This window comes from Eretmochelys imbricata, chromosome 1 (genome assembly GCF_965152235.1).
Source record: "Eretmochelys imbricata isolate rEreImb1 chromosome 1, rEreImb1.hap1, whole genome shotgun sequence".
Lineage (NCBI taxonomy): Eukaryota > Metazoa > Chordata > Testudines > Cheloniidae > Eretmochelys > Eretmochelys imbricata.
The window spans coordinates 97,778,678-97,802,520 of record NC_135572.1 but is presented as its reverse complement, the minus strand read 5'-3'; the positions used below and the strand labels follow the sequence as shown (position 1 = coordinate 97,802,520).

The 23,843-nt window shown below is 43.5% G+C and overlaps 1 protein-coding gene across 1 annotated transcript in view; it reads left to right on the top strand.

The window, feature by feature from the left end:
- Window positions 1–1,991: 1,991 nt before the first annotated feature.
- ABCC4 (ATP binding cassette subfamily C member 4 (PEL blood group)) overlaps window positions 1,992–23,843 on the top strand; it is a 200,201-nt gene continuing 178,349 nt past the window's right edge. The window contains exon 1 of the mRNA XM_077807040.1: window positions 1,992–2,065. Coding sequence (XP_077663166.1) covers window positions 1,992–2,065 — 74 coding nt within the window. The remainder of the gene's footprint in view (window positions 2,066–23,843) is intronic.

Sequence of the window (23,843 nt, the reverse complement as noted above, 5' to 3'; positions counted from 1 at the left end):
AGGCTATGCATTAGTTTAGAAGATACACACAGTAAACAAACAAGCACACATGCTCTGAAGTGCGTGCACATCTGAACGTACTGGTGAATCTCATGCCCACCACATACACATTTCAAACTGTTAGCAGATGACAGTTTAAAGATTTGACACACTAAAGTGGGAAGAAAATGAAAATCTGTATTAGAATACATTTCAGAACACAAGAAAGTATTCAAAAGTTTTATTAAAACAAAAACAGGAGAAAAGGATGAAGTTGAATGTATGTCTGTAAATGGTGTGGCCCAACTATTAAATATAAATACTTATAGGCTAATAGTCCTAAGTCTGCAACAGTAAACTGTTTATTCAAATGAAAAGCTTTATTTGGGGATTAGAGATTTATTGTTTTCTTAAACTCAGAGGAAGCATTGTGTTTTGAGTTCTGTTTTAGTTCCACAGCAAACCACATTGATGAATACAATTCAGAGCATTAATCTACTAAAAACTTTTTTCCCCTTTCTGTCCACTAATGTTTACCCAGATGTTTACCCAGAAAAATAGTTTTTTGCACTGATTTGCACCTGTTTTTGTTGTTGTGGCAATAAACACTGATAAATTCCTGGGAAAAATTAAATAAAATAAAAACTGAAAATGAAGGGCCCTAGAAATACCATATATAAGTTATAAAAGCCACAGTGAGGATGAGCTTAACTCATTCTTTACAGTTGTTTCAAGAAGTTCTGTTTGGCACAAGCTATTATTCTTCTTGATATATTGAACTAGACATTTTTGTTCTACCACCATGAAATCGTTTACAAGGATTTGGAGCACTTTCACTTGCGGGACAATCAATTTTATTAATATCTAAGAACTCAAGACTGTGTTTTTCTCATGTACATTCAGACTATAAAGTCTTCATTCATGTAGCAACCAAACCATGCAAAGTTTATCACAGCAATTAACTTGGGACTTGGAACTGAGATTTGGAAATAAAATTTTCTGATAATATCTGGAGGAAAGCTTGGATAAAATGCTTCAGAAGCATTAAGCAGTTATATTTGTCTTATTTCAAATTTTTAAAGTCTTGTGGATACCGTTAAGTTTAGGAGTGATGGTGCTTTCCTCCTGCAGCTGTCAACTGCAATCTAATTAGTGCTTATTTGTATTTCAGTAGTGCAAAAAAGGGTAAGCGCTGTACAAACATATAGGAAAACTGCCTCTCCCCTAAAGAGCTGCCAATCTAAGGAAGTGGTTTCCAACCTGTGGTCCAGCAGCCCCTGGGGGTCTGCAGACTATGTCTTAAGATTTCCAAAGGGGTCCACAGCTTCATTCAATATTTTTTAGGAGTTTGTAAATGCAAAAAGGTTGAAAAGCACTAATTTATGGTCTTGTTCCTGCAAGTTGCCCCATGGAGCTGGCCTCCTGCAGAGTCCCACTGACTTTGCTAAGGCCCAAACCCTGAAAACAGGCGTCTCAGAAACCTTGTGTACCTGAGCAAACCAGCTGAAGCCAGTGCCAGGACTGGTGTGCATATGTGTTTGAAGGATGGGGGCTTAAACATCTATGGTGAAATCCTGCCCCCAGTAAAGGCCATGTCACAACTCCCCCCAGGATCTCCAGGCTGATCGGCCATGGGACTCCTCATTTCTTGCAAAAAGAACAGGAGGACTTGTGGCACCTTAGAGACCAACAAATTTATTTGAGCACAAGCTTTCGTGCGCTACAGCGCACTTCATCGGATGCAACCTTGAACAGGGGCAGCGAGGAGCACTTGTGCTGTGCGTGGGGACTCAGCCCGGCCGCTCGCTAGCCCCGCGGGGCGGGCTCTGCAGCGGCGCCCCGCCGGGTGTCAGGTTTCCCGGAAGCGGCTCCGGCGCCGGCACGGTGCTGCTGAGCCGGGGAAGCCGTTGCTGCCCGGCAGCCCCACGCCTGTTGCACGCCGGCCCCAGAGCGCCCGAGGCAGCGGCAGCAGCAGGTGACAGAGCAGCGGCTGGCGCGGCCGGGGCAGGGGGATGGAGGCGCCGCGGCGGGAGGAGAAGCCCAACCCCCTGCGGGCTGCCAACTTCTGCTCCCGGCTCTTCTTCTGGTGAGTCCCTGCCGCGCCGGCTCCCCGGCCCGGGGCGGCCCCGTGCGGCAGGGCTGCTCCGGCCGCTGGTGCCCGGAGCCGGGCTGTGCAGAAAGAGGGTGGGAGCGAGCGGCGCGCAGGCAGCCTGGGGAGGAGAGCGCCCGCCCCGTCGCCAGGTTCAGCCCGGCGGCGCCTGGCCCCTTCCCGTGCTTTCCCGCGGGGCGGAGGCTGGGTGTCAGTGCGCCCGGGAATGCCGCTAGCGGCCCCGGTCAGGGCCGGGGCCCCGCGAGCAGCAGCTGCCCCCCCTCCCCCCCGAGGTGGCCGTGGGCCAAGTGTCATCGCTGACAGATCATGGGGCGGCGACGGCGCTTTGCTCGCGGGGCGGGGCGGGGCGGGGCGGGGGTCTTTCGGTGCGAGCAGCCCGCTTCTCAAAGACTAGGTCTGGTCAGGTCATATGAGACCCCGTCTCCTGAGGTGAAATAGTTCCGCCTGGCGCTGCCTGCCAGCCTGCTGCACCAGCTGGGCTGCTACGGCGGGTTCTTCAGCCAACCCTCCACTAACCTCTCGTAGTGAGCAGCTGGTTTGAGAAGACCCCCCTCCCGCCCCGGAGCACACAGCCAGGGGCAGGCTGTAAAGTGGAGCTGCGGCGGAATCAACCTCCCTTGCCTGCTTCTGTTACCCACAGGTAGTCAGGGGCCTTAGAGGCGTGCCCATTTTTAAGTATCCCCTGTGGCTTGCTACTGTGGAGAATGTCCTTGTTTACCGCTGCTTCAAGCCCCGTTACGCTATTCCGTGTGTCATTTTGTTTTATGTAGCAATTGGGGAAAGGGGAACCGTCTTTTCTACTTGTGTCAACACTTACCATTGTCTGAGCCACCTGTGCTGAGACCAGTTCTGACGCAAGTTGACTGAAATCATGCTGTTTCTTACCTAATGGATCAGAGGCAAGCCATTCATTATTCATTCTAAAGAAATCTGCCCTATCTCTAGCAAACTCCTGTTTTCTTAAATGAGATCCCTCAAGCAGCAGGTGGCTCTCTGGGGAATCTCCCAAGGCAACAGCCATCCAGATTATTAGCTGACTGCTTCCTGCAGTATCATTCCTGACCATTGGTTGTATCCTTTTTGGGGTGGTAGAGTTTTTCACAGTGGGGTGGGATGGGGAGAAGAGCCCATACAAATTACTACGTACTTGGGACCAGATTCTCCACTGCATTTGCTCCTTTGCAAAGCTAATGTAAAATTTGACCATTCTGATTTGGTAGCATTTTACAGTTATTTCACACAGGTGTACATGATTACTCAAGGTGCAAGACAATGGAGAATCAGTCTATTGTTTGCTGCACACTTTTTTTTTTTTTTTGAAAAGGGTGTCAGTCTATCCTCCCATCTGTCTTCTCTCACTTTGTGGATCAGGATTCCAGCAGAGCCGATATGGAAAGTTTCCCGGTAGGGTGACTAAAGGAGAAGGGAAGAGCAGCATTTCCCCCAGTGCAGGCTTCACTTGCAGAGAAGGAGGGAGTGGTGAGGGGAGAAGTGCTGTATTCGTTGTTTGGAGCTCTTGGGAACGCAGGAAGAGTTTGAGTAATCAAACTTTGGCCTGATCCTGCAAACAGTTCTGAGCAGGTACAGAAATCTTTTTTAGAGGATGGAGGGATGAACAAACAAAAATGTACAAACCTGGTTTTACCAGATTTGCCTGTTATTTTGGGGTATGCTCATTTATTAGGGTTACTCTTCCTGCAGCCCCCATTGGCCTGGAGCAGCAAACCACAGCCAGTGGAAGCTGCAGTCGGCCGAACCTGCGGACGCGACAGGTAAACAAACTGTCCCAGCCTGCCAGGGGCTTTCCCTCAACAAGCGGCAGCCCTAGTTTGAGGATCACTGGTCTAGATGACATTACTATAAGGTAGATACATAACTGGCTGAAAGACCATACTTGAGGAGTAGTTATCAGTGGTTTACTCTCAAACTGGGAGTACATATCAAGTCAGGTCCTGCAGGTATTATTCATTATTTTCCATTAATGCCTTGGATGATGGAGTGGAGAGTACGTTTATAAAATTTGCAGATGACACCAAGCTGGGAGGGGTTGCTATCTTGTGGGAAGACAAATAAATTGGAGAATTAGTCTGGAACTAAAAAGACAAAATTCAGAAAAGACAAGTGCAAAGTGCTGCACTTAGGAAAGAAAAAGCAACTGCGCAGATACAACAGGGGGTTTAACTGGGTAGGCAGTGGTACTGCAGAAAAGGATCTGGGGGATGACTCAACAGTGTAATGCTGTTTGAAAAAGGCACATGTCACTCTGGGCTGTATTAACAGGAGAGTCATATGTAAGACATGGGAGGTAATAGTCCTGCTCTACTCCACACTGGTGAGGCCTCAGCTAAAATACTGTGTCCAGTTGTAGGCATCTCCTTTTAAGAAAGAGAGTCAAAAGGAGAGTAACAACAATGATGAGATACTTTGAAAACGTGACCCATGAGGTAAGGATGAAAGAATTAGGTATGTTTTAGTCTAGAGAATAGAAGCCTGAGGGTGAACATAAGTCTTCAAAGATGTAAAAGGTTGTCAAAAAGGGGATGGCGATCATTGTTTGTCAAGTCCACCAAGGATAGGACAAGATGTAATGGGATTAGTTTGCAGCAATGGAGATTTAGGTTAGATGTTAGGAAAAAAATCTATCTATGAGGGTAGTTAAGCTTTGGAATAGATTCCTAAGGGGGGCTGTGGAATCCTCATCAGGTATTTAAGAACAGGTTAGACAAACACAATCAGGGATGGTCTAGGTATACTTGGTTCCACCTTATCATGAGAGGATGGATAGATTACTTCTTGAGGTCCCTTCTGGTTCTGATTCTTAAAGATTAAGGCTGAAAGTCTTTCAGGGAGGTCACAGAAGTCATGGATTCCATGATCTTCCAGGACGTCCGTGACTTCGGCAACTGCAGTGGCTGGTGCAGCTGGCCCCAGGGCCCCCCCAGCTGCTCAGGCAGCCCTGGGGCCAGCTGCACCGGCCGCTGCTCTGGCGGCCCAAGGCAACTGGTCCCGGGTGCTGACCTAGCGCAGCGGTCCGGGAGCAGCAGCAGTGCCCCAGGCCGCCCCTGCCCAGAGGAGCAGCAGCAGTGGTGGGGCCCCAGGCCGCTCCTTGCCCGGAGCAGTGATGATGGAGCCCTGGGCTGCCCCCCACCCAGAGCAGTGGCAGCGGGGCTCTGGACTGCTCCTCACCTGGAGCAGTGGTGGTGTGGCCCCCGGCCACCACCCGTGGGCCCAGAGGAGTGGTGTCAGCGGGGAACCTGGTCGCCTCCCGGCCTGGAGGAGTGGCAGCGGTGGGGCCCTGGGTTGCCCTCTGGCCCGGAGTTGTGGTGGCAGGGCCCCAGGCCGTCCCCCCCAGGAGCAGCAGTGGCAGGAGGGCCCTGGGCCGCCCCCCATACCCAGAAGCAGCAGCGTCCACTGGAGCACCCTTCCTCCCCTCCCACCTCCCCCGCCCCCCAGCACCTAAGATTTAGGGGTATTTTTAGTAAAAGTCATGGCCAGGTCATTGGCCGCGAGTTTTTGGTTATTGCCTGTGACCTGTTTGTGACTTTTACTAAAAAATAGTAAAAAAATAATAAAAAATTAAATTGTAAGCCTTAGTAATGATAGGTATTCAGCTCTTGTACAGCACTTTTCAATCTGATGATAGTGCTATTGGCTTACCAAGGAAGTCATTTAAGGTGAGCGACTATCCACTTCTAGATTTTAGTAATTCTCTTCAGTAGTCTTAGTCAAGATGTCAGTGGAGAAGACTCACTACTAGATTAGGGGCAGACAGGCATTTTGGGTCTGGGTTTTTTTTTTTTCAGTGACTTGCACCTTGTGTAGTCATTTGCACCTGTGGAAATAAGGGTTGAAGTGTTTTACACCTATTTTGCACAGGTTTAGATAACTACATGCTATTTTTTCATAGATTTTTAAGGCCAGACTGGATCATTAGATCATCTAGTCTGACCTCCTGTATATAACAGACCATTACATTTCACCCATTTACCTGCCAGCTGAGCCCAGTAATTTGTGTTTGACTAAAGCATGTACTGTATTCCAGAAAGGCATGTAGTCTTGATTTGAAGCTATCAACAGGTGGAGAATCTACCATGTCTCTTGGTAGTTTGTTCCACTCGTTAGTTACCCTGACTGCTAAATTTTTTTGTAATTTCTCATTTGAATTTGTGTAAAAGTCAAATGCCTTACAGAAGTTTTTTTGCCTCTGCACAGCCAAACTTGAAATCTATTCAAAGAATTAAATCAGGTTTACTTGACAAGGCCTATTTTGCATAAAACAATATTGACTGGCATTAATTATATTCCTATCCTTTAATTGTTTATCAGTTGAATCCCCTATCAGCTTTTCCATTATTTTGCGTGGGTTAAATGTCAGACTAACTGGCCAGTATGAGGCAATGGAGAACCAGGGACCTTTTTGCATGTATTGCCTATAGTCTCTAAATATTTACCATCACACATTAGCATTTATTAGGTTTAGAGGTTCAAGTTGAAATATCTGTGGAACTCTTCAAAGAGGGGCTCTGCATAATGTAATGCAACTTGGGTATGAGCTATCAAAGTCAAGCTGTGATTTAGAATGTCAGATTAAAATATTAGTCATTGTTGGGCTGTCTATCAAGTTTGCAATGAAGAAAGGATTCTGTTTTTTAAAAAAATGCATTTAAGCACCAAATATGGAGAGACAGTGATGAGGATAGTTGCTCAAATAACTGAGGTCCCAATCACTTACTTCAATAGGGGTGAGGCGGTCTGCATAGAGCCTATATCAGGACTGGGGCTTTTGTACATCATAAACAGAAGCAGTTTTTTCTAAGATCAAAAGGAGGCTGAGCTAATAGGCATTTTGTAATAGATAAAAAGGCAACCTCCTGTCTCTTTGTTTACCAGAAATATAACACTGTGCTGTATTCAAAGTTTATTCATTCAACAATCACATGACAAACTGTGCTCATTTTAATGTAAATTTTTTTTCTGAATCTATTTATTACAAGATACTTAGTAAACAAGAATAGTTCTTTTATAATAACTTAGTCTCTTTCGTGATACAGTTTTGTGTGGTAGAGGGTTGCCAAATAAACATTACGGTCTACAAGCACACACTTTTGTCACTAGGTCTGCTGGCATTTTCCCCATTTTCTGTGTATGGGAAAAACCTTTGTGGGGATATGGCTTATATGCATTTGCAGTTTAGAACCAATCAAATAACCGAATGATTTTTTGCCTCTAAAATGTCTCAGGTGGTTCAGACTAACCAAAAATTTCTCAGAGATTGCATCCTTCACCCCACCCCACCCCAAATCTCTGCAAAAATTGAAAATTAGGGCTACAGTGTGCTGCCTGTTCCTGTCATTCTGCTCATAAATAATACCTCTGCCCCTTTGCTTCCTCCACTTTGAGAAATTCCCACTGCACATCTGGAAAGGGGAGAGAACAACGTCAAATGTGGGTGGGTGGCAGAGGGAATGTTTTCCTAATTCTGTCCACATCCTACACTCCAGCCACTTTTTAAGACAAAGTGCGATGCAAAGTGAAAAGTTAAGACAAAGCGTGATGCCATTTGCAGTAGATTGTACAGATCTCCATATTATGGTTGGCCGTCTCTTTTCTGCATGCTTTAATTATCAACAAAATCATTAATATTTAAATTACCACTGATAGGCTTCAGAATCAACAGCTCTTTTAACAGATTAAGACCAGATGGCATCATTATGATAATCTAGTCTGACCTCCAGCATAACAAAGGAAATAGAATTTCATCCAGTATTACCTGTATCAAGCCCATTACTTCTGTCTGAGCTATAGCATATCTTTTAGAAAGACTTCCAGTCCTGATTCAGTTGCTAAAGAATTCACCATTTCCCTATGTTAAGTTGTTCCAATGGTTAATTACCCTCGCTGTTAAAATTTAGCATCTTATTTCTAGTCTGACTTTGGTTGCAGCTTGCAACCACTCAATCTTGTTATGCCTTTTTCTGCTAGATTCTGTCTACTGTTAGAAATCTCTTCCTCGTGTAGGTACTTGTAGACTGTGATGAAATCACGACTTAACATTCTCTTGGATAAACTAAATATATTGCACTTAAGTATCTCATTGTAAGGTATATTTTTCCAGACTGCAAATCATTCTTATAGCTCTTTTCTGAACCCTTTCATATTGTTCAACATCCTTTTGGAAGTGTGGATCCTGGAATGTGACACAATGTTCCAGTTAATGGTCTCAATAACATCACATATAGAGGTAATACTCCATCCCTACTCAATATTCCTGTGTTCTAAGGGTTGTGTTGTCTCTCTTAGCTGCAGCATTGCAGTTGGAGCTCATGCTCAGTTGGTTATTTGCTGTTACTGCCAAGTCCTTTTCAGTGTCACCCCATTCCAGGATACTTCATCTGTGTAACCCAGGGATCAGCAACTTTTGGCACGTGGCCCGCCAGGGTAAGCCTCATGGTGGGCCTGGCTGGTTTGTTTACTTGCCGCGTCCACTGGCTTGGCTGACCGTGGCGCCCACTGGCTGTGGTTCGCCGCTCCAGGCCAATGGGGGCTGCAGGAAATGGCAGCCAGCACATCCCTCGGCCCGCGCCACTTCCCGCAGCCCACATTGGCCTGGAGTGGCGAGCCGCGGTCTGTGGGCGCTGCGATTGGCCGAACCTCCAGACTGCGGACTCCAGAGGTAAACAAACTGGCCCGGCCTGCCAGGGGGCTTACCCTGGCAGGCCACGTGCCAAAGGTTGCTGATCCCTGGTGTAACCTATATTCTTTGTTCCTAGATGTCTGACCTTGCATTTGGCTGAATTAAAACTCATGTTGTTCAAATAAGACCACTTTACAGACCAGTCTAGATTGCTTGGGATAACTGACCTATCTCCATAATTATTTACCTCTCCACCAATTTTTGTGCAATGTACAACTTTACTAGCAGTGATTTTATATTTTCTTCCAGATCACTGATAAAGATATAAAACAGCATACCCTGAAATGAATAGTGGCGGTTATGATTTCAGGCAGTTTGTAGATTCAGGCAAATAACACCGCATTGTTTTACCCCTTGTTCACTTTCTGAAGATTTTCTTAGCAATGATGGGGGCTAGAGAACCTCCACCCCACCCCTAAATGAAAGCGGTGATTCAGGAACACAAACTGAGGTCACCAAGCTGCTGCAAGTAGGCATAATTTGACCCATGGAAAAGGGACAGAATATTATGAGAGGTTGAAGGTTTTGGATTTCTGAGTGGAGGGTAAGGCAGTTGAAATGGCTTCTTCTAACATTTCACTCGGCACTTTGATATTGTGGAGCATCGGGGGGGGCGGGGTTGCCAGGGTAATGGTACCTCACAATTGGGGGGTAACATGGAAATCACTGGCTGTGTTACTTCTGCTCAACACCACTAAGTGATAGTGCTCCGCAGATTGGAGGATCAGGCCCTATTGTGGAAAAGCTGTGGACAAAATAAGTTTTTCTGAGGCTTCAGGGGTATTTCAACCTGGCGGTGTAACTGCAAGTCTAGAGGGCATTGCTGAGTCTCAAAGGCTTTAAAATACAAAGTTTTACACTGAATGTAATAACCTCTTTTGTAGTGCAAGCAAAAAGCAAATCCACTTTTTCAACACCCAAGGGATTGTTTAAACAGAGTGCCAGTAAACAGCAACAAGTGGCAGCCAATCTGCAAATCATAAGAGTTTTTATAACAAATGACATAGCTCAGTCCACTTACTGTGTTAATTGTCGATAGTTTCTGTGATGGGGGATAAATTTTTTTATAAAAAATTATGAAAGAGAAGAGGTGAGCCTATTAAAGAAAACTTAAAGGGAATAACAAAAAAATAATAGGAATGTTACAGGTTACTTACTGAGAATTCACACTTTCTATTGTATGTAAGAATACTGAAGTTGTAGTTTCTATCAATACTTCTGGGGATAAAAACAACCAGAAGGTAAATAACACTAGATTTTTTCCAAACTGGGCCAGACTATTGATTCAATACATGAATAAGGGAATAGTCAGTAAGAGAAAGTATGCAGGAACTTAAAGTCGAAGGTAATAGAACCATGCAAAGAACAAATAATGCCAGAAAACTTTATTGCTTTTTGTAGTCAAATTACAAAGCTGATAATTAAAGGGCACGCAATGCATGTTGTATATTTAGCTCAGTATTTAAGGCAGTGCCTAATGAAACTACTTGAAAATAAAATCTGAGTGCAAGGGAAAAATTTGGGTAAACAAAATGGTTCGTGTCCAACTCCTGAAAAACAGCTGGAGGCTGAGTATAAACAGATGATTCCTGTAAAGTAATTTACAAATAGGCTTGAGGAGAATTGGAAAAATGCAGTTTCCAAACCCATCTTCATAAGGAATTAAAGTTTGTGGAAATATACAGGATGTGGCTTTTGTTAGGTATTGTAGCCCCACAGGCAGTAACATCGCTATGTAATTTGAAAATAAAGAGCATGGAAACAGAAGAATTGCCATATTGGATCAGAAGAGTGATCAGATTAGTTTGGTATCAGGGGCTGCGCTAGCTTTAGGCAAACTGAGCAGTTGCATAGGATGGCAGATTTGGCCTAGCCACTTCTTCGTCATGACTGAGGGGCAGCCAGGCCAAATCTGCCACCCTAGGCCTGTGAGGAAGGGGGCAGCATGCTGAAGTTTTGCCTAGGCATCAGAATGTCTTGAACAGCTTCTGTCTAGTATCTGTCTTCGTGACAGTGTCCAGGGGTGAAATCCTGGCCCTACTGAAATCAGTGGGAGCAGGATTTCACCTCAGATGTTTCAGAGGAAGGTGCAAGAATCCTTGTGGACAGTTGTGGAATAATCGGCTAAGGAGGATTTCTTCTTAAACACAGGCGTTAGTAGTTTACATCCCTCTTTTTTTATACTATCTAGTGTAACTATTGATGTCCTTATTATTCATATAAATATCTATTGTTCTTTTGAATCCTGCTAAATGCTTGGTCTCAGTGATAATTTTGTGGCAGTGAATTTCAAAGGCTAATTGTGCATGTAATAACATAAATCCTTTAGGCAATTTCTGGAAAACTCTGCAGACTTCTCCTACAAAGTGAAAACTGTTTTTAAATACTAGCTGTTGTTGAGCACAATATAACAGATACTCACTGTCCAAGTGGTGTATTGATCCACCATCCCTAGACTGAGGGACCATGCAAGTGATTCACTGCCAATCAGTTCAGTCTTTCTGTAATAAATTCTTTCCAGTCAGGGAAGAAATGCCTTTTGGATCACTGTCAGATCTCAGAATAGCAGGGCTTTGTGATTTAGGAGATAGGATCCTATTCTTCTGTGTAGAAAACACCTGGCTTGACAGTGTTGATTTCAAAAACCATAGCAGGGACCTAATTCTCTTCTCGCTTATACTTGTGTAATAGAGAATTAACTCAACTGAGGTCAATAGACCCACATCTGTCCTCACACAGGTGCAAGACCCATTCAAGTTAATATGAGTTGCACCCACGTGCAGGCAGAATTCGGCCCATGAGTTACATTGATGTGAAACTGCTGTGTGAGGAAAATCAGGCCCCAGAACTCCAAGGCCCCAGAACATTCAGGGCCTACTCTCCCCCTCCCCCATGACTTATGTATACTTAAGTTACTGTTTCTTCAGAGACTAATCACCTACTTTGAGGTTCTGCCACCCATCTAAATGTCAGTGTAGTCACTGTAATTGGAGCTGGAAGAAGTCAAACATTTCCCTGGACAGCCTTGAAGCTATTAAGCCACAGATCATCTGTATGTGATCTTAGAGTCCCAGAGAAGCCTTTTTATATGGGACTCAGGATTGATCAAGATACGTCATGTGATAACATACGAAGGGGAGTATGAATGCAGTTATGTCCATCAAGTCCATGTTTGTAGGATAGTCTCATTTTATAACTGCTGGTCCAGATAATGAGTCCCTCTTCCAGTCGCAATGTTCTGGATGGTGTCTTAGAGGAGTAAGTGTTTCTGAGGAGGAGTACATCTCGTGTGCTTGTGTCAGGTTGCTAAGTGACTCTGTCTTGACTCACTAGGGACACAGATTACTTCTTGGATTATTTCCAGAGTGGTGTCCTTGATCCTTGTAAAAAAGTTTTTCTCCCAGATGGGTGGAGACTCTGGCCATGCCCAGTTATCTACCGTGGGTGGCCTATATATAGACCCCAGTTTCCTAGTCCTTGCAAACTGGGGACCGTGCCCATTGTGAGTCTTCTTCAGTATCTTCAGATGGGGGATCAAAAAAAAAAAATGTCTGTGTCCTGAGGATAATGTCTTCCTGGAGCCAACTCAAAAGGAAAAAGGCCAACAGTACTTTCTTGTTTCAGTGCTGCTTGCATAGCAGTTTTTGAAGAGTCAGCTGGCTGGGCTCACTCTGTGAGGCTTACATTGGGAATACTGCACTCCGTGTAGGAACAGAGGTGGAGATCTTTTGGATGGGAGTTCCCCTTGTGGCTTTAGGGGTCGCTCCAGCAGTTTCCTGCTCAGGGTGATCTCTTCTCTCATCTTCCTGCAGTTTCCTCCTTTTTAAAGGCCTCCTCCCTCGTATACATGACTGACAGAGCTGGAGGGGCGAGTGCTCGGCCTGCTCACAGCGCCTCTCTGGTGACTTCCACATCAGTGTGGTACCTTTGCACTCATTCATGATCTTCTAATCCCCTATACTGGGGAAGAGATGTTCTCTTAGCCTGAACAGAGAATGTTCAGGGCCTCTTCCAATAACATCCCCCTTTTTAATATATGCAAATTACTCTCGAGGAACACTTTTAAAGGCTTTGCACAAGTAGAGTATTTTTGAAGGAGATGGTAATTGGCCAATGCACAAGAACTGGAAGATCATTCCAAGCAGTAGAGGCAGCATGACAAAAAGCACAAAGGTGAAGAAAGGAAAAAATATGAGGAGCCTACTTTTTTTAAGACTTGAGTTCCTGATGAATTGCCTGACTTACCATCTGGATGACTGAGTCTTGCTAATAGGAGTACAGAAACCTGACCTCTAGGTTATCAAGTCAAGCCCAATCCAGGTTGGCAGTGACTGCAATTAATTATTCTTTGATGGTTGTGAAGTAGCATGTGGGAAATAAGATGGTCTCAGTTCAGTTCTAAATTGATAGATGTCTATGCCACACAATTCACATTCACAAGTGGTATCCCTGTTGTTATTCTTAGTAAATAGTCTAGGGATTGAGTAAGAATAGCAACTGAACTCTTACCCCCCAAAGTGGTCACTCCAGTTGAGACACACTAAAGGTAGGGAAACTTGCACTGCTGTTGCTTGTGCTGATCCTGTTCTGTGGACAAATAAGGAACTTCAGTCTTGGGATGTCTCAAACCAAAACCTTTCTGAAGGAATAAATTCACTTAAAAAGCAAAAACACCCACCTAACCTTTCTTTATCTGTAAAACTTCACTTTTTTAAAAAAAGTCTTAAAACATGAGTTCCCTTATCTAGAGTTATGATAAAAGTTTACAAGGACAATCTAGACTATCAGAGATTTTCTGGTCTCTTAACTGATTTTGAATTCTTAAATTCTCTGTAGCAACAGCTTTTAAAGATCCTTATTGGTGGATAGAGCTCTGATCTAATCAAATGTAAGGCACATAATGCTGGTATCTAAGAATCTTAAATGAGGTTGTACCATGTGTCTGTGATACTGTGAACATTTGACTTCTGGTAGATGTTCAGCTTCATATAATCCTATTTTGTACATTTGAATCTGTTTCACTTGAGTCTGTCAGTAGTGATAATCAGTTTGGTTTAAGCCTTTTTTTTTTTTTTTTGGTCCTTTATCTGTATTCCAAAATCTATAAACTGTGAGAACAAGATTTGTAATCCCTGTGAATTATGTGACTTTGGGATGGTGATGAAGTTTTAATTGAAATTGACACAAAAAATTGAAGAACCAAAAAACACAATATTGGCTGTGATTTATCTTGTGTGGAATTCTGCGTCTCTCTTAGATCCAAAACTGCTTATTAGTGTTTAAGTGTTGGCAGTATACTCAGTAGTGTTCAAAACGTAAAATACGGGTACTTCTTCTTTTGAATAGTGCTCTCTGCATATTTCTTCTCATGGGATGCAGCAATAGATGCAGGCAGAACAATAAAATTCTACTAGCAGTAGCCATTGGAGCAGCCACATACCTCCCCCACCCCGCCCTCATTACTGAACTCTGGATGTTCTAGGACAACCATCACCAACTGGATGGTTACATTGTTGCTATGTGGATCTATAGTAGAGGTTACATTAGTACACAGGGTTACCTAGTTTTATTTAGAGATAGTTAAAGGATAACATGATGTATCAGAAGGCAAAGAAGCCTGAATTCAAAAGATGTGTTTCTCATGCCTGGTGGTTTCCCAGCATCAGATGCACATGTCAGATAATTGGCATGTTTGGGGGAAGAGCATTCTCCCTCTAAATGTCTGATCTGCTCAACGTTTACCACAAGGGCAAGGAAAGAGGCAAAACAGGCTCCAGGCAACTTTATTGCAGGAAGCACTGACAGTGGCAGGCGATTCTCTTAATTGGATTTTTGGAGTTTTGATACAAAACTACTCAAGATAGTTAAATCCCAGGCAGACTGCGAAGAGCTACAAGAGGATCTCTCAAAACTGGGTGACTGGGCAACAAAATGGCAGATGAAATTCAGTGTTGTTAGATGCAAAGTAATGCACATTGGAAAATGTAATCCCAACTATACATATAAAATAATGGGGTCTAAATTAGCTGTTACCGCTCAAGAAAGAGATCTTTGAGTCATTGTGGATAGTTATCTGAAAACATCCATTCAGTTTGCGGTGGCAGTCAAAAAAGTGAACAGAATGTTGGGAATCATTAAGAAAGGGATAGATAATAAGACAGAAAATACCATATTGCATCTGTATAAATCAATGGAATGCTCACATCTGGAATACTGCATGCAGATGTGGTCACCCCAATTCAAAAAGATATATTGGAATTGGAAAAGGTTCAGAAAAGAGCAACAAAAATGGTTAGGGGTATGGAACGGCTGCCATATGAGGAGAGATTAATAAGACTGGGACTTTTCAGCTTGGAAAGAGGCGACTAAGGGGGGATATGACAGAGGTTTATAAAATCATAACTTGTGAGGAGAAAGTAAAGAAGAAAGTGTTATTTACTCCTTCTCATAACACACGAACTGGGGGTCATCAAATGAAATTAATAGGCAGCTGATTTAAAACAAACAAAAGGAAGCATTTTTTTCCCCACAGTGCTCTCAAAGTCAACCTGTGGAAATCCTTGCCAGAGGATGTTGTGAAGGCCAAGACTATAACAGCGTTCAAAAAAGAACTAGATAAGCTCATGGAGGATAGGTCCATCAATGGCTATTAGCCAGGATAGACAGGGATGGTGTTCCTAGCCTCTGTTTGCCATAAGCTGTGAATGGGCAATGGGATGGATCACTTGATGATTACCAGTTCTGTTCATTCCCTGTGGGCACCTGGCATTGGTCACTGTTGGAAGACAGGATACTGGGCTAGATGGACCTTTGGTCTGACTCAGTATGGCTGTTCTTATGTTCTCAGGGACTGGCTTTGGCTCTGACCCCATCCAATTCAGCAGGGAAGAAGCGAGATTCAGCTTCTATGTCAGATGCAGGATCCTAAAAAGCTAAGGGGGAGGGGGGGGAAGGAAAGAAAAGTGACATGACTGAATGAGTGACAGACTCTTTCCAGAGCTGTCTCATTTCAAAGGCTCAATTGTGGTACCGAGAAAAAAAAAAAAGTGCACCGTCCTCGATGTCGGACCCATTACAAAGAGCCAATCTGGGAGAGAAGGACTTACAGGGACAGAATCTCATTATGGAGCCAGGCTCTGATTCAAGTTATCAGAATCAGATAACTCTGAAAGTCAGCTCCATACAGTATAAATTGGTTAGTCTCTAAGGTGCCACAAGTACTCCTTTTCTTTTTGTGATAGCAGTAGTTCATCGGGCAGATTTGTCTCCGGCTCTGTTGACAGTTGACCCAGATACTGCATCTCAGGACACACCAGGCATGTTACCACAACCAGTCAGGCTGACTACTTCTCTGAGAGTCAGCAAAGAAGAGGAAAGGGCCAGGAGCTCTCTGCTACTGCCTCTTCCACTGGCCCCTTTGGGATCCCCGGAGAAGAACATCTCTCTGCTCTCTTTTTTCAAGGAGGTTGTGTCAGGAGGACATTCAGTTGTCAGATCCAACAGATAAGGACCAGCCAATGCAGCTTACTCAGAACAAGCCATTTATAGAAATAGGTGAAATATTATCTGAACTGGAGCTGCTAGTCTGCCTCAGAAGTAATTTATGAAAATGTGGGGGACATCTCAGTATCATCACCATCGGAAGATGCTATAGTCTTTCATGAGTTAGTATCTTGAATGTCAAAGATATTAGATATTGTCAAGGTTCCTCCCTCACTCTGAACTCTAGGGTACAGATGTGGGGACCTGCATGAAAAACCTCCTAAGCTTATCTTTACCAGCTTAGGTCAAAACTTCCCCAAGGTACAAAATATTCCACCCTTTGTCCTTGGATTGGCCGCTACCACCACCAAACAAATACTGGTTACTGGGGAAGAGCTGTTTGGAAACGTCTTTCTCCCCAAATACTTCCCAAAACCTTGCACCCCAGTTCCTGGACAAGGTTTGGTAAAAAGCCTCACCAATTTGCCTAGGTGACTACAGACCCAAACCCTTGGATCTGAGAACAATGAAAAAGCATTCAGTTTTCTTACAAGAAGATTTTTAATAGAAATAGAAGTAAATAGAAGTAAAGAAATCACCTCTGTAAAATCAGGATGGTAGATACCTTACAGGGTAATTAGATTCAAAACATAGAGAATCCCTCTAGGCAAAACCTTAAGTTACAAAAAAGATACACAGACAGAAATAGTTATTCTATTCAGCACAATTCTTTTCTCAGCCATTTAAAGAAATCATAATCTAACACATACCTAGCTAGATTACTTACTAAAAGTTCTAAGACTCCATTCCTGGTCTATCTCCGGCAAAACAGCATAAAGACAGACAGAGACCCTTTGTTTCTCTCCCTCCTCCCAGCTTTTGAAAGTATCTTGTCTCCTCATTGGTCATTTTGGTCAGGTGCCAGCGAGGTTACCTTTAGCTTCTTAACCCTTTACAGGTGAGAGGAGTTTTCCCCTGGCCAGGAGGGATTTCAAAGGGGTTTACCCTTCCCTTTATATTTATGACAGATATTCCTTCTGTTTTTGTGGAGGAATCATCACATCCTATCTTCAATATTTTGGGACAGTGTCTAGTCAATGAGCCTCGCTTCCCTTGTTAGAGGGATTGCTTCAGCCAGCAAAGACAGCCTGTAAAACACTCTCAACCATTCAGTCTCTATGTAAAAAGGCAACAAAATATATAAGTTCCTTCAAGAAGGACTTGCTATGTTTCATACTCATCCACCTCCTAATTTGTTGGTGTTTGAAGTGGGACTTCACAGATCAAAAGGAGCTCAAGCTCACTCTACTCCGTTGGACAAGAAAGGGAAAAGGCTGGACGTGTTAGGAAGAAAAATACTTTCTTTAGCTACATTAAACATATGCCTATCTGACTCTGAAGCTGTCATGGCTAGGTACCAATACCATCTCTAGAGCAAAATGTCCTCTTTTCTTCGTGCACTTCCAAGGGAACACAAACAGTGTCATTCAGTCAAAATGGCATTTGATAAATGTTGCGAAGCAACAGTTGAGAGTGGCTTTTGACTCCTCAGATACTTCAGCAAGATCAGTAGCTTCGGCTGTCTCACTAAGGAGACACACATGGTTAAGATCAGTGGGACTTCCTCGTGAGACAAAAATGGGGCTAGAGGACCTTCTATTTGAAGGAGAAGGTCCTTCAACCTTAAACCGATGAACCACTAGAGAAAATGAAGGAAGGGTACATTTTTCAATCCCCCTACGTCAGTATTACTGACCATGGATGCATCTACTCTGGGATGGGGAGTCCACTTGACCAACCAGTTGTTGGTCAGAGATCACTGGTCAGCAAAGGAAAAGAACTTACACATCAATATTTTAGAATTGATAGCAATCAGACTAACTCTAAGGTCTTTTCTGCCTCAACTCAAAAACAAAGCCGTTCAGGTAGTAAGAGACAATATGACAGCGTTATATTATCGAAACAGTACTCCAGGGGGAGTAATAGCCATTAATGGACTTAACCTCCATGAATTTATCCAGTTCTCTTTTAAACCCTGTTATAGTCCTAGCCTTCACAACCTCCTCAGGCAAGGAGTTCCACAGGTTGACTGTGCACTGTGTGAAGAAGAACTTCCTTTTATTTGTTTTAAACCTGCTGCCATTAATTTCATTTGGTGGCCACTAGTTCTTATATTATGGGAACAAGTAAATAACATTTCCTTATTCACTTTCTCCACACCACTCATGATTTTATATATCTCTATCATATCCCCCCCTTAATCTCCTCTTTTCCAAGCTGAAAAGTCCTAGCCTCTTTAATCTCTTCTCATATGGGACCCGTTCCAAACCCATTCTGGAACAGCCTTCTCAGGGGAGTGGCTGAAGTGGACACAAAAAACCTCACTTACTTCAAGACTGAGCTTGATAAGTTTGTGGAAGGGGTGGTATGGTGAGACTGCCTTCAATGGTATGTAGGTAATCTGCAACTGCTAGTAGCAAATATCCCCAATGGCCAGTGATGGGACACTAGATGGGGAGGGCTCAGAGTTACTACAGAGAATTCTTTCCTGGTGTCTGGCTGATGGGTCTTGCTGAAATGCTCAGGATCCAACTGACTACCATATGTGGGGATGGGAAGGAATTTTCCCCTGCGTCAGATTGGCAGAGACCCTGGGAGTTTTTTGTCTTTCTTTGCAGCATGGGGCACGCAGGTCACTTGCAGGTTTCAACTAGTTTAAATGGTGGATTCTCTGTAATTTGAAGTCTTTACATCATGATTTAAGGACTTCAGTAATTCAGCCAGAGGTCATGGGTCTATTACAGGGGTGGGTGGGTGAGGTTCCATGGCCTGCAATGTGCAGGAGTTCAGAGCAGATGATCATGATGGTCCCTTCTGGCGTTAACATCTATAAGCCCATCAGAAGGCAGGTCCTGATTCAGCTTACGCTGTCTTGGGGACCTGATGAACCTGAAGAAATGGGTACTGGGTTTAGTATTTTGTACTCTTCCTTATGGTAATAGTAGGGATATATGCCATATTTGATCCTTTACCCTGATTATAAGGTCAATAGCTACCCTTATCTGTATGTCGTCTTTGGGATGTCCATAATTAAGCATCAAGCATTCATAGTAATGATTTGTATCACTTATTTCTTAATTCCTATATGTAGAATCATAGGATCATAGAGTTGTAGCCCTGGAAGGGACCTCAGGAGGTCATCTAGTGCAGTCCCCTGCACTCATGGCAGGACTAAGTATTATCTCGAGCATTCTGGACAGGTGTTTGTCTAACCTGCATTACAAATCCCAGATGACAAAGATTCCACAACTTCTCTAGGCAATTTATTCTTGTACTTAACCACCCTGACAGTTAGGAAGTTTTTCCTAAACCGTCCTTGTCACAATTTAAGCCCATTGGTTCTTGTCCTATCCTCAGAGGTGAAGGAGAACAATTTTTCTCCCTCTTCCATGTAACAACCTTTTATGTGCTTGAAAACTGTTATCATGTCCACTTTCAGTCTTCTGTTCTCCAGATTAAATAAACTCAATTTTTTCAATCTTCCCTCATAGGTCATGTTTTCTAGATCTTTAATCATTTTTATAGCTCTTCTCTGGATTTTCTCCAATTTGTCCACATCTTTCCTGAAACGTGGCACCCAGAACTGGACACAGTACTTCAGTTGAGGCCTAATCAGCACAGAGTAGAGTCAAAGAATTACTTCTCATGTCTTGCTTGCAAAACTCCTGCTAATACATCCCAGAATGATGTTTGCTTTTTTTGCAACAGTGTTACACTGTTGACTCATATTAGGTTGTGATGCACTATGACTCACAGATCCCTTTCTGCAGGACTCCTTCCTAGGCACTCATTTCCCATTTTGTATGTGTGCAACTGATTGTTTCTTCCTAAGTAGAGTATTTTGCATTTGTCCTTATTGAATTTCATCTTATTTGGTCATCAGACCATTTTCTCCAGTTTGTCCAGATGATTTTGAATTTTAATCCTATCTTCCAAAGCACTTGCAACCCCTCCTAGCTTGATATTGTCTGCAAACTTTATAAGTGTACTCTCTATGTAGACCATTATCTAGATCAAAGGTCCCCAAACTGTGGGTCCCCCCCAGGGGGATGTGGAGGAATGTTTCAGAGGGGCACGGCTGGGGCCTTGGCCAGCCCCCATGGGGACTAGGTATGGAGTGCCATCCAGTTCCTCTCCATGCTGACTGTTACTTATCACTTTATTATCTTCTAGGTGATTGCTAATTATGTGCTCCATTATCTTTCCAGGTCCTGAAATTAATCTGACTGGTTTGTAATTCCCCGGGTTGTCCTTATTTCCCTTTTTATAGATGGGTACTATATTTGCCCTTTTCCAGTCCTCTGGAATCTCTTTTCCATGACTTTTCGAAGATAATAATGGCTCAGATATCTCCTCAGTCAGCTCCTTGAGTATTCTAGGACGTATTTAATCAGGCCCTGGTGATTTGAAGACATCTAACTTGTCTAAGTAATTTTTAACTTGTTCTTTCCCTATTTTAGCCTCTGCCAATGAAAATGAGGTAGGATCATTCAGTCTAACTGCTTAGATACTGTATAGCAACCTAATTGCTAAAGGCTCCCCTTCCCCAACTTCTTTCTTGCAGAATCCTGTGGTGTAGTATATCTATTTGTGGTTACTCATTTGTCTCTGAGAATGACAGTGCAAAATAACTGTAGATCAGATATCTCCTTAGTCCTACACTAGTCAGCTAACTCACAGCCTCTAGTGTACAACAGACCTAATAACTCATTTGCTTATGTTTTATATATTTTTCCTCCATGCATGTTCCTAATACGCTAATAAGAAATACACTCCATCTTATACTTTTATAATGTCATTTTACCTCTAGCAAGCATAAAATCACCCTTGAGTCAGTGTCATAGGTCATAAAGTCAGGTCAGAGATCAACTGGTGAGATATGCTCAGATGATCCTACCTGGTGATCCATGCCTTGTGGTCCAGAAGAAGGCAAAACCGCCTCAAGGTCCCTTTCAGTCTGACTTGAGAGAAAATTCTTTCATGACCCCAAATCTGTTTGACCCTGAGCATGTGAACAAGACAAACCAGCCAGGCACCTGAGAAAGAAGAGTGTCTGTCTGTATCCTTAGAGCTCTGGTCAGTGTCCTGTATCCAGTTATGGCCGTCTCTGAAGCTCTGAAGTATGAGATTTTATGATAGTCATTGTCATAATGTAGAGCTGCTGGTGTTATGAGTATATTGAAGGCAATGCAGAATTTACTGTTCTCTCTATGGCCCATGAAGGAAGGGAATGAACAGGGGGATTAGTAGATTCAGACTATAAGGCCAGAAGGGACCACCACAACCATCTAGCCTGACCCCCGGAACACATGTAGCATTTCTCCCAGCAGCTGGATTAAAGCACATCTTTCAGAAAGATATCTAATCTCCTTTTAAAAACTCCAGGTGATGGTGAGTCCACCACCTCCCCTGCTATGCTGTTAAATTGTTTAATTACTGTCACTAGTAGGAAATTACATCTTATTTTAAGGTTGAATTTGTCTAACTTCAGCTTCCACTTTTCACAGAATGATAATGCCATATCTGATCTCTCAGTTCTCTTCCTCAAAGGAAACCTGCACAATACCTTCAAAAGATAAGCCTGGGAACTTAAATTCATAACTCTGCTAGACACCAGAAATTATGGACTTAATAAGGACCAGGGCTGGCCCTAGACCAAATGGCGCCCAGGCGAGGAGCATCTTTGGTGCCCCCCTCCATTTGTTAAACTTTTGAATACTTTATTTTTTTTATTGCATTTGTAGCCCATTTCACGACTTTGATGCATGATTTATCCCTGTCATATAAGACTATAAATTTTTACGCTAGGATCTGTAAATCTGTATTTATTTATGCCACATTTCAGTAAATAAAAAAATCCATTTCCACTAAGCTTATAGAAACCTTTTAATTTTAAGAATAACTGAAATGTACTAATACCAAGACATTTAGGGAGGAATCATAGAATCTCAGGGTTGGAAGGGACCTCAGGAGGTCATCTAGTCCAACCCCCTGCTCAAAGCAGGACCAATCCCCAATTTTTGCCCCACATCCCTAAATGGCCCCCTCAAGGATTGAACTCACAACCCTGGGTTTAGCAGACCAATGCTCAAACCACTGAGCTATCTCTCCCCCACCCAACTGTGCACCAACATTGGTTGGGCCAATATTAAAATGTGTTACAGTAGGTGACAGCCTTAGAATGTTAACCCTAGTCCGTTAGTTCAAAAGGTCGCATTTCTTGCCTTTGCCCTCCCTAACTTAAGCACGGCGTCAGAGAGATCAAAAGACTAGCCAATAACGTTTTCAAGCGATAAAATAGCAAGTGATGTCAGTCTCTGGTCGGCCATTGTCAATCGAAGATACGTTTTAATTAGCCTGAGCTTCGAAAAGCTGTGCTCACCACTTGTGACTGTGCCTAGCAGCGTGAGTAGAATCCTCAAAGTGTCCTTCAGCTCTGCATCATGAATGAATTGGAGAACTTGGAGGGGAAAGTGCTTCCCATGTGGCAAAATGTGACACATGTCCAATTTGATATAGAGGCCTTTATCGAACATTCAAACATTCCCCATGTGTCAGCGTCCAGTGAAGGTCCGTACAATTGTTCAAGAGTGTTTTCCTGTCTGCCTGCAGCTTATAAGCCCCTTCCTCCCCCGCCCCCAGTGTTTTCATGGTGTTTCATTTATTCAAACCTTTCTTCGATGGACACTCAAGCAGTGTGAATGAGCGACCAAAAAAACTCCCTCTTGAATTTTTCTTCCAAGATTCCCATCACCTCATCTCTGCCCTTGTAACCAAACTGTCTCTTCTTCCGATAACATGAATTTCCTTGAAGACGGGCCCAACTCCTAAGTTTTTCAGCCCTGGTGATTCACCAGTGCCTGCAAGATCATGGAGAAGTATCCCTTTCGGTTGATGTACTCTGTTGCAAGGTGGTTGGGGGCCAAAATTGGGATATACGTTCCATCTATTGCCCTGCTGCAGTTAGGGAATCCCATTGCCTCAAAGCCATCAACTGTTTTCTGCACATTATCGTGAGTCACAGTCCTTCATGGTAGGAGGCGATTAATGGCCCTGCACACTTGCATTACGGTAACCCCCAAGATGGACCGTGATTTGTGACTGATTGGTAGCAGTCTGGAGTTGCCAGTTTCCATACAGAGATCGCCACTTGCTTTTCCTCAGTGAGAGCGGCTCTCATTCTTGTGTTCTTGCACCACAGTTCCAGGGGAGAACTCCACACACAGTTCCAGGAAGGTAGATTGGCACATCCGAAAGTTTTATAGCCACTGCTCATCATCCCATACATGCATCATGATGCGATCTCACCACTCGGTGCTTGTTTCCTGAGCCCAGTACCGTCAGTCTACTGTGGCAAGCTAGTTCATGAATGCCAGCAGCAATCTTGAATTATTTGTTTTCATGGCAAACAGTGGGGCAGGCATCACCAATTCACTCTCTGTTTTGAATCTCTGCTCATGAAATACTGCAGGACCAGCTGTGTTGTGTTCATAATGCTCATCATCAGACTGGTCAGCA